The 15,920-nt window shown below is 40.6% G+C and overlaps 1 protein-coding gene across 1 annotated transcript; it reads left to right on the top strand.

Moving 5' to 3' along the window:
• The first annotated feature begins 1,021 nt into the window (after positions 1 to 1,021).
• On the top strand, positions 1,022 to 15,651 carry UGDH (UDP-glucose 6-dehydrogenase). Its single transcript, XM_059471257.1, has 12 exons — positions 1,022 to 1,204; positions 1,793 to 1,961; positions 4,218 to 4,319; positions 5,665 to 5,865; positions 5,950 to 6,147; positions 6,633 to 6,780; positions 7,966 to 8,060; positions 9,380 to 9,510; positions 10,197 to 10,330; positions 11,363 to 11,454; positions 11,542 to 11,652; positions 14,386 to 15,651. Exons 2-12 carry the CDS (start codon positions 1,800 to 1,802, stop codon positions 14,494 to 14,496), a joined length of 1,485 nt encoding a protein of 494 aa, XP_059327240.1. The 5' UTR covers positions 1,022 to 1,204; positions 1,793 to 1,799; the 3' UTR covers positions 14,497 to 15,651.
• The last annotated feature ends 269 nt before the right edge of the window (positions 15,652 to 15,920 follow it).

The following is a 15,920-nucleotide window of genomic DNA, read 5'->3' as shown; positions in this document are numbered from 1 at the left end:
CTGACTGCAAACCTCAGTAGGCTCTTTCAGTAGAAACACACACATTTTACAGCCATTTCTAAAGGACCTGAGACTGTACTCACTCAAATAGGTAGAGATTCTTCTAGGAAAAGACCAGATCCTACAAAGTAGTAACAGGATAAGACATAAAACAGAAATAATGATCCAACTTTTTAAAAATATATTTTAAGAGCTATGGATGAAAATGCCACATAAGAACAAGGCAATTCTTTAGTTGCTTTGATAAGAACACGCCTATTCACCTAGACTGGCAACTGTAATCTGTTTAAAGTCTAATCTAAGTCAAAATGCAGATGGAGCAAAGTCCCCCACCCAGCTTCTAGGAGAGGTAGTATAAGTGAACTTAAATGTACTGGAGAAGAAAAGACAGCAGATGTCTCACAATCTTTCTGCTCCCAAAGTCACATGTAGTGTACTAATACCATACCATGTTTACATAAAAGGCAAGAGCAGTATCTGAGAACTTTTAACACTGCTAGGGAAGAAGTCCCTGGGCAGTGCCCAGGTCACAAGAGTGCAAGCTCGTTTTATTTCCTTCTTTTGGTAAATGTTTACCAGTGGACTTTCAAAGTTTAAACTTTAAACACTGAACTTTACTGTAACCTATCCATGCTTCCCTTCACTTCTCTTTGTGGAGACGGTGCTACGGTACAGGAGGACGAACACCGCCTTCTTTACTTCACAGTAACCACAGCTGAAGGACAAAGAATTATCCAACCACCACAATAAAGTTCTCTTACGAAAGCACCCTGAGGCAGAGGACGGGAGCAGTTCAGCGGCCCAGCCCAGCAGCTCCCAGCCGTGCCCGGCGGCCCTGCGGCCCCTCAGCCGCCCTGCCGGGGCTGGGCCGGGCCTGCCCGAGGCGTCCCGCGGCCATTCGCCGGCCCCGCGGCGGGCGGGGAGCGCGGGGCGGGCGGGCCGGCGCCGTTCTCCGCCCCCGGGGGAAGGAGGAGGCGGGACGGCCCCGCTCGGCGTCCTCGCCATGAAGCGGCCGCCTCGGGCCCGCCGCAGCCCTTTAAATAGCGGCCGCCGCCGCCGCCGCTTTCTTCGTAGCAGAGCGTCGCGTTGAGCTCGGCGCGCATCCTCTCCGAGCATCCCCGCCGCGCATCCCCGCCGCAGCGCTCCCGCTCCATCCGCGGCGCCGGGGCCGGACCGCGCCTGCCCGCCTGTCTGCCTGTCCGCGGTGAGTGTCCGTGCTGCGGTGCCGGCCGGAGTCCCCCGCTGCCGCCCCGGGCCCCTTCCCGCCCCGGAGCGCGGCCGGGGAGCCGCTCCCTTCCCGCCGCTGCCGGGGATGGAGCTCGCGGCGCCGGCCCGGCCCGGCCCGGGGGCAGCGCGGCCGGCTCGGCCCGCACGCTGCTCCGGGGAGGTGGCGGAGCTGCGGCCTCCCCGTGCCGGCCGAGGGGCTCCGGGGGCAGGGCGCGGCCCGGGCCCGCCCTGCGCTGTCTGCAGCCGCGGGCGCTGCTCGCAGCCGGGGCTGCGGCGGCATCAGCGGTTCCTCGGCCCGAGGGGGTGATCGCGGTGTCCTGACTCAAAGCGGGCACAGAAACCCTTCTCTGGTGGTCTGTGTATGCTGGCGCGCCCGAGAGGGGCCGGCTCCAACACCTTCCCGGCTTGGAGAGAGGAGTAGCAGTGCATTTCAAGAGAAAGAAAACGCTCCTGTGGGCCGCAGCTTAATAAAATCTGAAATCACTGATACTCTTTTGTTTTCCTTGACTTGTTGGCCGGTATTTTAATTTTTAACTCCGGATTTTCTGTTTCCCTCTCTTACTAGAGCAATCATGTTTGAGATTAAGAAGATTTGCTGCATTGGTGCTGGTTATGTTGGTGGGCCAACCTGTAGTGTTATTGCACAAATGTGCCCCAATATCAAAGTTACTGTTGTGGATGTCAATGAGGCCAGAATCAATGCCTGGAATTCAGACACACTCCCAATCTACGAGGTAAACATCACTATTGTCTCTTATTCCAGCCAGCGTTGCCTTTGCTTGCCGCCCACTACATGGCATTTCCCTGTAGCCTGTTTCTGAAGCTTGTCAAGCTTAGCATGTCAGTGATGTCCTTCAAAAAGAGTATTCTGAAGCACCTGCTTGTCCTACTGCTCATTAAACCAGGTTTCTGAAATAACTTAATGCAGCTGATGCTGATGTGTATTAGTGATTATATGAAGGGCCTAATAAGGAAAAAGTAATTCTGTATATAGTGAATTGTGCTAATCATGCTGACTTTATTTTGGGACCTGACTTGATCATAACATAGTTCTCTTGCTCAGTTACAGATACTATCTGCTGGATTGTAGCACAGTATAAATGTGTTAATACTGACCTGTAAGCTTTATTTGCATTCTAAAAACTGCCAAAATCCAGTCTGTGCTGCCTGCCTTTATCTATGTGGAAAGATCGGGACAGTCATGTTTCTGAGTCAGTTGTACCATGAATCTTCAATCTGGCCTAAGAAGACTAGGACACATAAATGTACCACACTGTCACTCCTTCATTGCAGAATTACTTTAATTTAAAAATATATCAAGCATTTTTCTGTTTTCCTTCTTTTAGCATTTGTTTTTTTCCACTCTTTTTCATCATAAAAGAATAGGTCTCTTTTTCTTTCATTCTTTCATGAAATACAGATTTTATAGATTTGAATTCTTTAATAGGAGTGAAAATTTATCTTCACTCATCTCCCAAAGACAAGGGAACTGACTGGTACTAACAGTTGCTCTTTTGCTATAAGAAGTTTTCTTCCCTCTAAAAACCAGAGCTATACTGTGACTAAGTCAAGATGAATAGACCTTCTTTGTCCTATAAACTGAAAGGAAACTGTGTATTATGTTCAGATTAGTAGGTGAGGCATGAATATAGTTTTTGAAAGCAAGTACTTTGTTTTCTCTTAACACTTAGACTGAATGAGCCAAAGTAGAGCTTGCCTTGTCATGTTGTTTTTTTTTTAAAAACCCCAAACTTGTAACATCTGTTTCCTGGAATGGTGTCCTTTGCTTACAAAGAATGTACAAAAACTGCCAAGAGTTAGTTCAGACAGTTGTAAAATTGAGTCATTGCACAGTGAGGTTTTTGTGGGTTTTTTTTGGGTTGGATTATTTCTTTTCAGTGTCAGAATTTGTCTAGTGGACTGCCTTTCTATTTACACCCCTTTGTGAGAACCGTAGTTGGAATATCTGATGGATTGTAGGATCTTATTTTGCCTGTTCTGACCTTTGTTTTTATTCTAAGTGAGTGGTGTATGATATAAAATGAGACAGTAAAATTTCTGCTTGCTTGCTTCTCTCCATCCAGTGAACCTTTGCCTTTCTGGCATTTACTCAAGTATCTAATGTCGTGATAGGTGTAATGAGTTGGAGATGCGATTGCCACGTGAAAGTGCATGACTGACTACTCAAACAAAATATCTTGGTTCAATTTTTTAAAGACCATTCTTAAAAATCCATATGGAGGATTGCTCATTTATATGTGACCTCCTGCCTCTCTTGTCTGAGTGTAGGTGTTAAGAGAGGGGAAAGTGTTACAGCACTGTATGTGTCTCTGGAAAGAATTTGATCATATTATGGCTGTTGTGATTCCCCCACACTTGTAGGAGTGGTGCCAGGATAAATTTAATCTGGCCCAAAGAGGGGTGGTTGCTAAAGGAGTGGTCTTGATTTCCTGTGTGTCTTTCTGCCTATCTTTCACTGGATCTGGGCTTGTTTACTTGATGGAAGACTTTGTGGGGTGTTTTTTTGTGCTGAAGCAGTTTTAGATCTGATATTGAGGGGATCATGGACAATGGGAACAGGAGAATTGAGACCACCTCCTTTGTTTGCAGTCTAGGGAATATTTTAAGACTTCTTATTGAATCTACTTAACATCACTCTACAGGTATTTCTTAAATTGCATCTTGTGGTAGTAGAACTGAGCACAGGAATAACTGAAAGCTAAAATTTGGCTGTGCAAATAACTAATTCAGTGTGGCTGAAAGTTTCAGGGCAGTATTGTGAGTCTTTTGAATAAGAAAGAGTTTAACATTTTTTACTGTGTAAGTAGTTTTCAGAAGCTTTATGTCTGCCAGGCTGAAAACATGCTGCACTGATAGGGGAAAAAAGAAAATCTTTCTGTATCTGGAATTATATTCTGTTTGGGCATAGAGTTTGCTGTTCTTCTAACTGCATTAATCTTAACTGGGTTTTTTTTCTGCTTCTTTTTCAGCCAGGGTTACAGGAAGTAGTAGAATCCTGTCGAGGAAAAAACCTCTTCTTTTCCACCAGTATTGATGATGCCATTAGAGAAGCTGATCTTGTATTTATTTCTGTAAGTATAGGAGAAGGTGGTCGTGTTTATCTTGTTTTTCTTTTTTTTTTTTTTTTCTTATCAAATCATTGTTACTTTTCTTTTAGGAAGTTGCCTTTGTTTTGTCACGTAGATTCAGTTAGCAGTGTCGCATCATTGTGTCACAGATTGCTCCTTGTCTTTCTGTGTAGTGCTGTTAAAGTGTTCAGTAAGCTTTTTATTTGTTTTTGTTATAGCCAGTAGCACCTTTAACAAATGAACAGGTTTTAAGTCAAAATGGTAATGTTGGTGTTTAATTTGGTTAGGTGCATGGAGTCAGAGCAGAATGTAGTGCAGCTTTGTCATTGCTGTGTACTGGTGAGACCTGTGGAATCTTAATGATAAAATTCCTCGACAGACATGCAAAATTATATGCTGGTTATTTGCTTACAAAGATCACCTATTTCTAGAATCTTTTCAAAATAGTGTATTAATGGGAGCAGGGATAGCTCTAATGTTTCAAGGCTATTGACACCACTAGAAAGAGGATTTAGTCAAAGATTAACCTTTTGTAATCAGTGGTTGTTACTAATGCAGAATCCAAAAGAACTGATTGGTATTTGCCTTGGTAGATCACGTTAAGTTTTTTGTTAAAGTTGTTTGCTCTTGAGGTCTCCTCTTTGTTAGGGCACTGTAGTTTGGAGTTCCCTTTCTGACAGTATTTTCCTTCATGCAGTAAGTCTCAAATGAATGCTGTGTGGTTGGATGACAGCCACTAATACAGCCCATATATTGCCACCTGTCCTTGGTTCAAAACAAGCTGTTGTGTTTTACATGTTGTTGCCATTTCTTCTTTCCATTTGTAATGAAAAGGACCCTCTGTCTTCATCTAAACTACGTGTTTTCCCTCATGTTGCCTTTTCTGTGTACATCAGTATATTAATTTTCATCAGTCCTATGCTTAGGTTTCATTGCAAAGTGAGTTTAAGCTGTAGTTGCCTCACTGGCCACAAGATTCTTAGATGAGTCTTTGCCCTCCTAGTGTAGGATAGGTAACAAAAAGTGCCTGGCCATAATCATGTAGAAATTATTGGTGTTTCCAGAATAAGGATTGTTTCACCAAAGCCTGCAGAACTGCTATGAATTGCTCATTTAAATCCTATTTAAATAGAGACCAGTGAGCTTTCTGTAAGAAACAAAATGTGTAATTTTGAGACAGCTAATACCTCTTCATTTAATGTGGTAACCAGAGTAATTCTGAGGTAGAAGCATTTTTCTTCCTCTGAGAAGGAGAATGTCCTTCAGTCTTAAAAATTTCAGTTTGCCTCTTAACACAAGAGGTACTGAACCTGTAGCATTTCTTCCCTTTTCACCTATTTGTAATTAGGTTAATACACCAACAAAGACCTATGGAATGGGAAAAGGCAGAGCAGCTGATCTGAAATACATTGAAGCATGTGCTAGAAGAATTGTACAGAATTCAAATGGCTATAAAATTGTCACTGAGAAAAGCACAGTTCCAGTACGTGCTGCAGAGAGCATTCGTCGAATATTTGATGCTAATACTAAGCCTAACTTGGATTTGCAGGTGAGCATAATCTTTGAGTTGTGTTATTTAAAGCCTGGCTGTTGCTTTTGGCTTTTACTTGTTGTTGTTCTGCTGTGGGTGTAGGTGCTGTCTAACCCCGAGTTCCTTGCTGAAGGAACAGCCATCAAGGACCTGAAGAACCCGGACCGAGTGCTCATCGGTGGGGATGACTCTCCAGAGGGACAGAAAGCTGTCCGTGCTCTGTGTGCTGTCTATGAGCACTGGGTGCCCAAAGAAAAAATCCTCACAACCAACACCTGGTCATCAGAACTTTCTAAACTGGTTAGTGTTGCTCCCTGCTGTGTTCTGCAATAGGTAAGAGGTGTGAGACAAGGCTCAGAAACAGAATTTTGTTGACACTGAGTGGTGCAGCTAGGAAAGACAGGTGAGGTTGGGAGGGTCCAGTGCATATGTCAAAGGATATTGATCTTTTCAGATCAGCTGACTTAGTTAATAGATGATTCTGACTTTCTGTGAAGTCTTTTCCCACTTTTATTGCTGTTAGTTATTAGTAACAGCAAGCCTTCAGACCTGCTGAAACTGATTACCATCATAAAATGGTTCAAACTCTGCAAGTTAAGCATTGTCTTGTTTTGCTTAAATCCCATTAACTGGCATCTATATCTTAAACTCATTAGGTTACCCTTTTGTACGTCAATGGAGTTGCATAGATACTAAAGTAATCCTTCCAGTAGCAACTCGCTTTGGTCTGTGGACATCTTGGTTTCTGGAAAAATTAAGTTCTTTACTATACTTTTTATTTGCAGGCAGCTAACGCTTTTCTTGCCCAAAGAATCAGCAGCATTAACTCAATCAGTGCTCTGTGTGAAGCTACAGGAGCAGACGTTGAAGAAGTAGCAAGAGCTATTGGAACAGACCAAAGAATTGGAAATAAATTTCTCAAAGCCAGTGTTGGTATGTAAAAAAAAATCTTTCTTTTTCCCCACTGGGCTTCTATTTAATAGTGCAATATAATACATTAGATATGTATATGTATATAAAATATAATAGCAGTGTTTTGAAATAAGTACTCTGATTCTCTAACATTTTCTACAGCATTAGATGGGCTTAATGTATGAAAATATTATTGTAGAATACTAGTATAAATAATTTTTTCTGGTAAAATACATAGAACTGAGGTTGCTAGAGACCCCTGCAACCTGAAACTGGAGAGTTCAGAGTGCATGGTTTATCCTGCCTGTGACACTGGAAAGAAAAGCTGTGACTTAATTTTTCTGAAGCATCACTGCCAACAGGGCTGTCCAAGACGTCTTCCCAATCTTCCCAATTGCAGTTGCTGCAGTTTTGTTTGGGAGTTGCTGCCAGTGGCCTGAGGGAGAAGAGAATACCTCTAGCTCAGAATGTGCGATGACAGCTTCTAATTTGTGGGGTGAATTCATAGGGTCATAAGGTTGGAAAAGGCCTCCAGAATTGAGTCCAACCTTTGACCAATCACCACCTTGTCAGCTAGGCCGTGGCACTAAATGCCATAGGCAGTCATTTCTGGATTAGATTTATGAGAGTAAAATGTGATGAAGTGGTGATTGGTGCATCAATTGCTACTAGCTTGTTATAATTCCTTCCACATTGTGTTGTTTCTGGGACTCTGCTTGCTGAGCAAAGTTCTAGGTTGAAGGATCCCTCTGTCTCAGTTCATCCTTGGTCAGCTGTGGTGATCTTTCATTCTTGGCAATGATTAGATATCCATTTGGGGGTGCTAGAGGAAGGAACCTAATCTTAACACGCTTGTTTTGAGAAATATTAGTCTAAATCTTGAGGTGGGGGGAGAACAGGCCCAGGAGCTTGTCTACCTACTTTTAATAATAGCCCATAGTTTCTTTTTCTCATACAGGTTCATGTTTCTATGTTAAAACTTCCATTGATTTTGATGGAACCTGAAGCATAATTAAGCCTTCTGTCGCTGACTAAGAAGGTCCAGGAGTTGGATTTTAGGAGATTAAGGTTTTTCTTTTGCTAGCAGCGAAATACTGGGAAAAATTATAATGCCAACTATGTCAATGATTGCCAAAAACTATTTGGCCACAGATTGCCTAGGATGGGTACCCTAGTCACCTGTAAAATAATTGTTTTCTCTTTCAGGGTTTGGAGGTAGCTGTTTTCAGAAGGATGTCTTGAATTTAGTGTACCTCTGTGAGGCCCTGAACTTACCTGAGGTGGCTCGCTACTGGCAGCAGGTATGAGTTGGTCACAGATTTTTTCAGAGGGGGTTGTTTCTTCAGCACTCAGCTTTCAGGCATTGAAATTTTAAGCACTGTCCATGCAACCTTTGTTTCAACTCCAAGGAGCAGATACCTTAGTGCTGATTGCCTTTACATTTCAGGGCCCTCAGCTTATCACTGACATTTGATACATGTGGGTGCTTCAGCTTTTTTGGGGTGAATTAAGTTACTTGGACCAAATGGATTGTGAAGCTGTCTAGCAGCAGTAGAAGATGTGAAGTACAAGCATGTGTCTCCTTTCTTTTCCAGTTGGGTATCTGTCCACTTTGAATTCAGAACTCGTAATCTTTTCCTCAGGGTCTAGTTTTACAGTTCTGAAAGAACACAGTACATCTTGCTATTTTTAAAAATAAACATGGTTGCTGTTGTTCCCTCGTTTAATGTTAGGAATGGTTGGGAATATATGGATGCCCTCAGGCCTGGCTCCAATGCAGCAATGATACCCAGTTTGTACTAGCAATCCCTATTAGCCAGTGAAAGCACCTCAACTTTCTCCCTAGTCCTGACTGAGAAGCTTTGAGATGTGTGGTGTGCTCAAACAACCCCTTTGGTTTATTGTCCTTGTTTGTCTCTGGTGGTCTGGTATAAGGCTGCCTAGCAGATGCTCCCAGAATACCAAGTACATGATTTTCCTGCCTTATTAGAAGCTTTGGGTTTTTTGTCTTCATTTTGGTTAGCCTGTTTTCCCTTCACTCCTCCATCCCAGGAACAACTGGAGCACTTGCATGTAATAACAAAATAACAGAATAACAGAAGTGAGGAATTTAAGTGTGGTTGAATTACACAGGTTTTGTGTATTGGCATCTGTTAGTGTGGATTAAAAAGGCTAAAAATATTCTCACAGATGTTACACATGGCATGTAAAAATGTGTAGGCCTGGCAATGGGATGTACATGGCATGAAACAAGTTAGGGTACTACTAGCAAGTACCCTACCACTGACATTGTGTTCTAGGCAGAGACATGGAAAGCAGTATGTTTTAATTTTTTGAAAAAAGCAATCTGAAAAAATTCCAAGCCTTTAAACTAGATAATGCATGTTAAAATGTATATATGTGCATCAGTATTCACTCATTAAATAGGATTTATCTCAGAATGTAATAAATTAACTAAATTTATGTTTGGCTTGCTTATGATACTGAGTAGAAATGTTTAGCCTTCTCTTTTAAGCCTCTGTTAAATCTATGTGTGGGTAGTTCAGCTTGATTGTTAATAGAATCTGTTTATAGTTTAAAATGGCTCCCCTCTGTACCATCATGGCTTGTGTAATTTCAGGTAATAGACATGAATGATTATCAGAGAAGAAGATTTGCTTCCCGCATTATTGACAGCTTGTTTAATACTGTCACTGACAAGAAGATTGCTATTTTAGGGTTTGCTTTCAAAAAGGATACTGGGGACACAAGGTAAGCTCAGCTCACAAGCATGGACTCCCTACAGCTGTCACCTGCCCCCAGCTAATGCCCACAGCTGAACTGAATTAATGTCTGGACATGGGACCCTTTTTTTCTTGTGACTGCATTGGTTTGTAACAAGGATTAGTCTTCCTTAAATGGATGAGAACTGATTCTTGACCTCTACAACAGACCTGAATCATGCAGAATGTTGCAGATAATTCTAGTCCTTATTAACTTGCACAAGCAAAGACAGATTTTGACAGACTCCTTCCATTCTCCACAGAAAAGAATGCAAACACTTTGCAGCTGGTTCTTAGTGGCTTTGTGAAAATAAAGTTTCAGCTTGATTTCCGGGAGTGGCATATTCTGTTCTCCTGTAAAGATCAAACTTGATGCAACTCTTCAACTGCAGTTTGTGGGGAAAGCTTATAAACTCTAGGCCTTTATAATTTTGGTCACTAGGAGTCATCAGACTCATCTTTCTTGGACAATTCAGCAAAAGAGATAGAAACTGTTTCATATTATTCTCCTTGGTGTCCATCAAGATGACAGGTTTCCTGCTGGCATGGTTGCCACTAAGATATTGAATGTAAAAATGATATAAAAACTCTGGCATCGCATATCTTGATAGTTGAGAACTTTCATTACTTGGAACACACCAGCTGGTTCTTTAACTGATGGATTCTCTTTCCTAGAGAGTCATCCAGTATCTACATTAGCAAGTATTTAATGGATGAAGGAGCAAAGCTGCATATCTATGACCCCAAAGTACCTAAGGAACAAATCATCTTTGATCTCTCACATCTGGGTGTCTCAGAAGACAACCAAGGTAAGAATTCTCATATAAATTTTATTCCCCTCTTCCCACCCTATTCTCATTATATACAATTTTCAGCATGACATCATTGTGCTGTTGGTTGCATTTACTAAATGATTGTTATAGCTCAGAGGATTACTCTCATTCTTCTTTCCCTGTAGCTTTTGTAGATAAATGCTAATTCTCAACTACTGCATATTTTTCTTCCAATAAATACTAATTTGAATAGATGCCTAGAATTTTATCTCTGAATAATTAAAAAGAGGAGAAAGAAGAATGTCCAGGACAGACTAGTTCTGACAGTTCCTTTGTGCCCCAAGTTTTATCTTAGTTCTTTCTCACATATCTAAAATAGAAATAAAGAAGTGATTCTGGAATGTACTACACAGCATTCTCCCTTCCCTCATATCACTTCCAAATTACTTTGTTTCCTTACACTCAAGAAACCTTTAAAATAATCACCTGTGATTACAGAGGGTAAGGGGTATTTTGGGACTTTTGTTTTCTTACTGGGGAGAGGGAGAATGGACCTGATGGATGGGGAGAATGGTTGAAACTTCTATGGAGTAAATTGAGCTGTGATGAAGAATGAAGGGTGTACATTATTAGACATGGCCTTGAATTAGAGGGAAAGGGGAGGCTTTCCTCTAAGCAGCTGCTCAGGCAACCCCTGGGGAGCCACGTGTGTCTCTGCTCTAGTGTGAACTGAGTGTAAAATAGAAACTGATGTGCTGCTGTTGTACAGACAATGACCTTGGTGAGAGCTGGCATTTGAGCACTCCATAGTACCTTCAAATTCTAGAGAATTTGCTTGACTGTTTACATCAAATTTGAATTCTTGACTTCAAATATGTAAGTGCTCTGCTCAGATGCCAGGTATGACCTGCTTTCATTTAAATAAGTAAAATCAAAATATTAAGTATCTTGGTAGAAAATAAGGTGAGTGACTTGAAACCACTTGTTTGTGCAGGGCAAGGAAGGAGACTCATTTGCCAGACTGATGCTAAAGACATGCAGAGTAAAAGTGCTTTCCTTCTGTTACAGTGTCTCGCTTGGTCACCATCAGTAAAGATCCCTATGAAGCCTGTGATGGAGCTCATGCCCTTGTGATTTGCACTGAATGGGACATGTTTAAGGTAAATGCCATCTTCAATTTAAACTAAAGAAAAAAGAGAGAGTGTTATGCTACTTATTTATTGTATCTGCTTTATTACTCTTTACAGGAGTTGGATTATGAACGTATTCATAAGAAAATGCTCAAGCCTGCATTTATCTTTGATGGTAGGAGAGTTCTAGATGATCTCCATAATGAGCTACAAGTCATTGGCTTCCAGGTAATCATCTTGGTGATGTTTCTCTTGTTGTTTTCCTTCTGCTCTCTTCCCTATTGCTCTCCTTCTTCAGTGACTGAGTAGCAAGGGGGAAAAAACCTCTAGAGGTGAGGATTTAAATGCAAACCTGTTTGTTCTTAAGTGTTCATTAGTACTGTCTTCCTCCACTATGTTACTACTTTCACAGACTTGTGCTTTTAAAGTTGAGGCTGTGCAGTTAACAATCCACAGTATAAGCCTGCCTTGGAATCATTCAGGTTGGAAAAGACATCTGAGGTCATGGAGTGTAACCACAAATCTAACATGTGAATGCTGCTCTGCCCTTCTTTGCAGCAGGGAAATAATGGATGTGAAAAACTGCTAAATCTCATGCCCGAATTTATTCTGGCATGATATTTGACTCCAAAACCAGCCCCTGCAGTGTTTCTTCCAGATCTGCAGTCTTTGCAGAGGGGCTGAATTTGTGTTACAATCTGTGCCATAGCCCCTACTTGGAGTCTTATTTTAATATCACCAAAAAAAAAAAAAGAGCTTTTGAAATTGACAGTAACAGGATAGCAAAACACACTTCCTGCAGAAGTAAATGTAAGCTGTAAGTACCATTTTTGCTCCTCGCAAAAGACATAAGCAGGTTTACTGGAGACATGAGACTTAAACACTGAACAAGAGGCAATGCAGGTAATAAATGTTTATCAGTCAGTGAGATCTTCACTTGGACAAACTATTAATGGAAGTTTTGGACTCTTCTCCTTGAGGTGTGTGAAACAAAGCTGGCTGATACTGGAGGTGAAAGTAGTGAACGCGAAGATGTATTTGAAGGTAGTCAGTGAAAGGCTCAAGTATTACATGAGAGGCTGGAGGAGATGAATGATTAGTCCTTTTAGTCCTTTGAGTTTGATTAAGATCAGCCGGAAGATCCAAACAATGGTGTTTGTTTATACCAGAGAGAGGAACCAGGAGCTTAATTTTTTAGCTAAGTGTTTCGCTAAGCTAATAGCAAATTCTAGATCAAATTCTAATCTGTGTGATATTTCTCCTAGGAATTTATCTTCTGAAGTCTTCTGTGGCTTAGACTTTATAGATTGGAGACTGTACTTTTGTGTTTCTTCTATAGAATTCTGCTTGAATTTTTAACTAATTTGTGAGTTTCCCATCCAGAATGCAATTAGTCATCCAGGTTTATTATCCAGATTTTTCATCCAGAATGTCATTGCAAAGGCATTTAACAATTGACCTATATTTTCTACATAAAATAATAAAAAGGATTTTGTGTTAAACAGACAGTCCCAAAATGGAAGTTTTTAGGGCCCTCATCTTCTAACTTCCCTTGTGAAAAGCTGTTGCATTAGACTGATGCTGATAGCAATTTCATTGTATACAATCCAAAACTATGAATTTGAGTAGTTTTAATTTTTTTTCTCAAACTAGCATTTAAATAACTTTAAACACATCTACCATTTCAATTATGACCTGTTTCCACAGTTAAAGCTTCATTCAGGAAATATGAATGGGAAGCTCTGTGATTCTAGGCAGGGTAATTTCTGATTTGAGAAAAAAGCCTGCTTAGGTCTCAAGCAGGAAAAGCAGAGTAAGCCTTGATTGAAGGGCTTGAAGCACTTTCAGCATAGATGGAATTGGACTAATACTGAAATCACCAAATCCCAGAATAATCTGATGGAAGCATCTCAGCCAGATACCATAAGAACAAAATCTGCAGGCCAGATCAGATGCATGTTTCAGTCACTTTACATTCCCTGTACTCCTGAGTACTGTGGTTATTGTTATAATGGCCATAGGATTTCTCTCTGGATATTTTTTCTGTGTCTAAGCTACACGTATGTGCATTGTTTGTGAACCAGCTTGTATAAATCCATTTAACCAGGCAGTTGAAGCTGTTAAAGGCAATTATGGTACATACATACTGTATGCATGTACCATATACATTGGTATATACCAGTGTACCTCTTGACTGTTTAAACAGTGCTCTTCAGCGTTAACTCAGATGTCTGCCTAGAATATATTCATGAAAATGTTGTTAAAATAGAATAGTTGAAATATTTTGTCTTTTGGAGCTTTGCATTTGACCTGCATTACTTAAGAGGAAAGCTACAGTTCTGCTTATTTACTGAGTGTTTGAACTGTCTTACCTAGTTGGTGTTTTGTCTTCTACAAGCTCTGTCCTTCGCAATCCACATTAGTCTGACCTAGAAATTAGAGGAATTTGCCTTGCTCTTTGAATTTTGCCATACCTGGCTTGAGTGTGTTGGCTGTGTAGCAGGCTTTCACTTGCGTTGGCTGCCTTTAGTCTTTCAGAGTTTTGTTTCTTCCAAAACAGCCTACTGCCTTATGGAGGGAAAAAACTTTTTTCTGTGCTAATTTACTATAAATTTTTAGGAAAAGGAGTCTGAGGCCCCATTTTATGGATACCCAGAAACATTTTATGGTGCTTGTATTTGTAGTCCTGTGGAAGGTGAGGCAGATCAATGTTGAAATTGTGAAGATGCAGCTTTAAGTAGGCAAAGCAGGCACCTGTAAAAGGCTGGTTGGTTGTTTTTGTTTTTTAACAAACTCTTTGCAACTCCAGTCACAGAAACTGTCCTTGGGCACACTGTGCTCTGTGGCTTGTTTTATTCTAATGCTCATAAAATATGTTCTTTGTAGCTTCCTTATAGGTTGACATGATTGTTAGCTTGCCACATTGTTAAATGACTTGTTAAAATGTGATTTCTTTTTCAGATTGAAACAATTGGGAAGAAGGTGTCAGCCAAAAGAATTCCTTTTGCTTCTTCTTGTGAAATTCCTAAATTCAGCCTTCAGGATCCACCTGTCAAAAAGCCTAGAGTATAATGTGTAATGCATACTGAAGGAATTTTGTTGATCTTCCTAATGACAATACTGTAAGCCTATGCTTTTTTTAAGGAAATATATTTTTCATAAATGAAACCAGTTTTACATTAGAAATGGTACCTGGTACATGTGAATTCAGTCTATTTTCAAATCTATATTTTTATAGCAATTGTTTTTGGTTACTGAAGATGGTACAACCTGTTTTTAATAATGAATCATCTTTTAAGTGAAAAGTTACCTTCGAACTGCAGATTTCTGCTTCCAGAAATGTTCCTGAACAGCACTTTAAATATTTCAAATGATATGAAAAAAAAAAAAGGACTAAAATATCTTTCTACCTTAGTCCAGTTACAGACTGTAATCAGTCTCTATAAACTGTGATCTATGGACTGGAACTTTGGTCTCACCAATTTTTTTTCTTTTGGGGTGATGCTCTGCCTGGTTAAATGCGTGCTCTAACTGGCATTGAAGTCAAAAGATAATTTCTAAGTAAATTGGTAAGGTTTGGGTCCAGCCCTAAGGTAGAACTGACTTCAAAAATAATGTCCCAGTCCTGGTTGGCATCCATTGACAGTGGTGCAGTCTAAACTGCATCTTTTGGGAGACCACGCAGTTCTGCAGGCATCAGTTGTGTAATTAGGGCCAGTGGAGAGCAGTTGCAGACTGATCCACTGGCAGATCTTCAGTTTTCATTCTTTGGTTGTCCTGCCTACATTCCATGTGCAGCCACTCATTTTTTATTTAATCATATTCCTGGGGCAAGTATTCCCTAAGTCACAGCAGCACAACCTGTCTTCAGCAGAGGAGCATTCTGCTTGTTTGAACATTGAATTTAAGGAGAATTACCTTAATTTAATATCAGCCCAAGTAGAAAACAGATACTGGCTTTAACGTTACCTGATAATTATCTTTTTCCTTCATGACATACTCCATCTGAAAGCAGTCTTTTTAATGAATCTGCAAAAAATTAATCTCTGCTGTGAAGAAATCATTAAAAATAAATTCAGCCCCATAAATCAGCTTCCTACCTCATTTGACTAGCAGGAATGAATACTTCCAATGTTCTCTTGATATTTTTGCCTTTACTGTTACTTTGTTTCTACTTGTTTTTATTATTCTCAATTGGCCAGTGCTATTAAAATCCTTGAGATGACAGTGTTTGTCAGTGTTTGGCTTGTTGTATGGGGTTCTGAAATAGAGGGCAAGATAGAGAAGGATGACCATGAACAGGTTTCAGGTTAGAAGGTATGAACATCTTAGTTGAATACTAGCATGTGGGTATAGTAGAGAATTATCCTGCAACTGGTCAAATGTTACGTTCTGAATTATTTGACTGGTGTGCCTTCAGACATGGTGTATCAATAGTTAAGCAGGAGGTAAGATCAGAGTCTTGGCAATGAGTGCTGTTACTGTAACTGCTTACC

The sequence above is a fragment of the Ammospiza nelsoni genome, chromosome 4 (assembly GCF_027579445.1).
Source record: "Ammospiza nelsoni isolate bAmmNel1 chromosome 4, bAmmNel1.pri, whole genome shotgun sequence".
NCBI classification, from domain to species: Eukaryota; Metazoa; Chordata; class Aves; order Passeriformes; family Passerellidae; genus Ammospiza; species Ammospiza nelsoni.
The sequence above is the reverse complement of the archived record's forward strand: the minus strand, read 5'-3'. Positions and strand labels throughout refer to the sequence as shown.

Bases quoted from the DNA above. Each gene is read 5' to 3' on its own strand.
- UGDH (XM_059471257.1), top strand. From the start codon at position 1,800: ATGTTTGAGATTAAGAAGATTTGCTGCATTGGTGCTGGTTATGTTGGT. The intron at 1,962-4,217 runs GTAAACATCACT...CTTCTTTTTCAG, and splicing joins ACACACTCCCAATCTACGAG to CCAGGGTTACAGGAAGTAGT. The intron at 6,781-7,965 runs GTATGTAAAAAA...TTTCTCTTTCAG, and splicing joins ATTTCTCAAAGCCAGTGTTG to GGTTTGGAGGTAGCTGTTTT.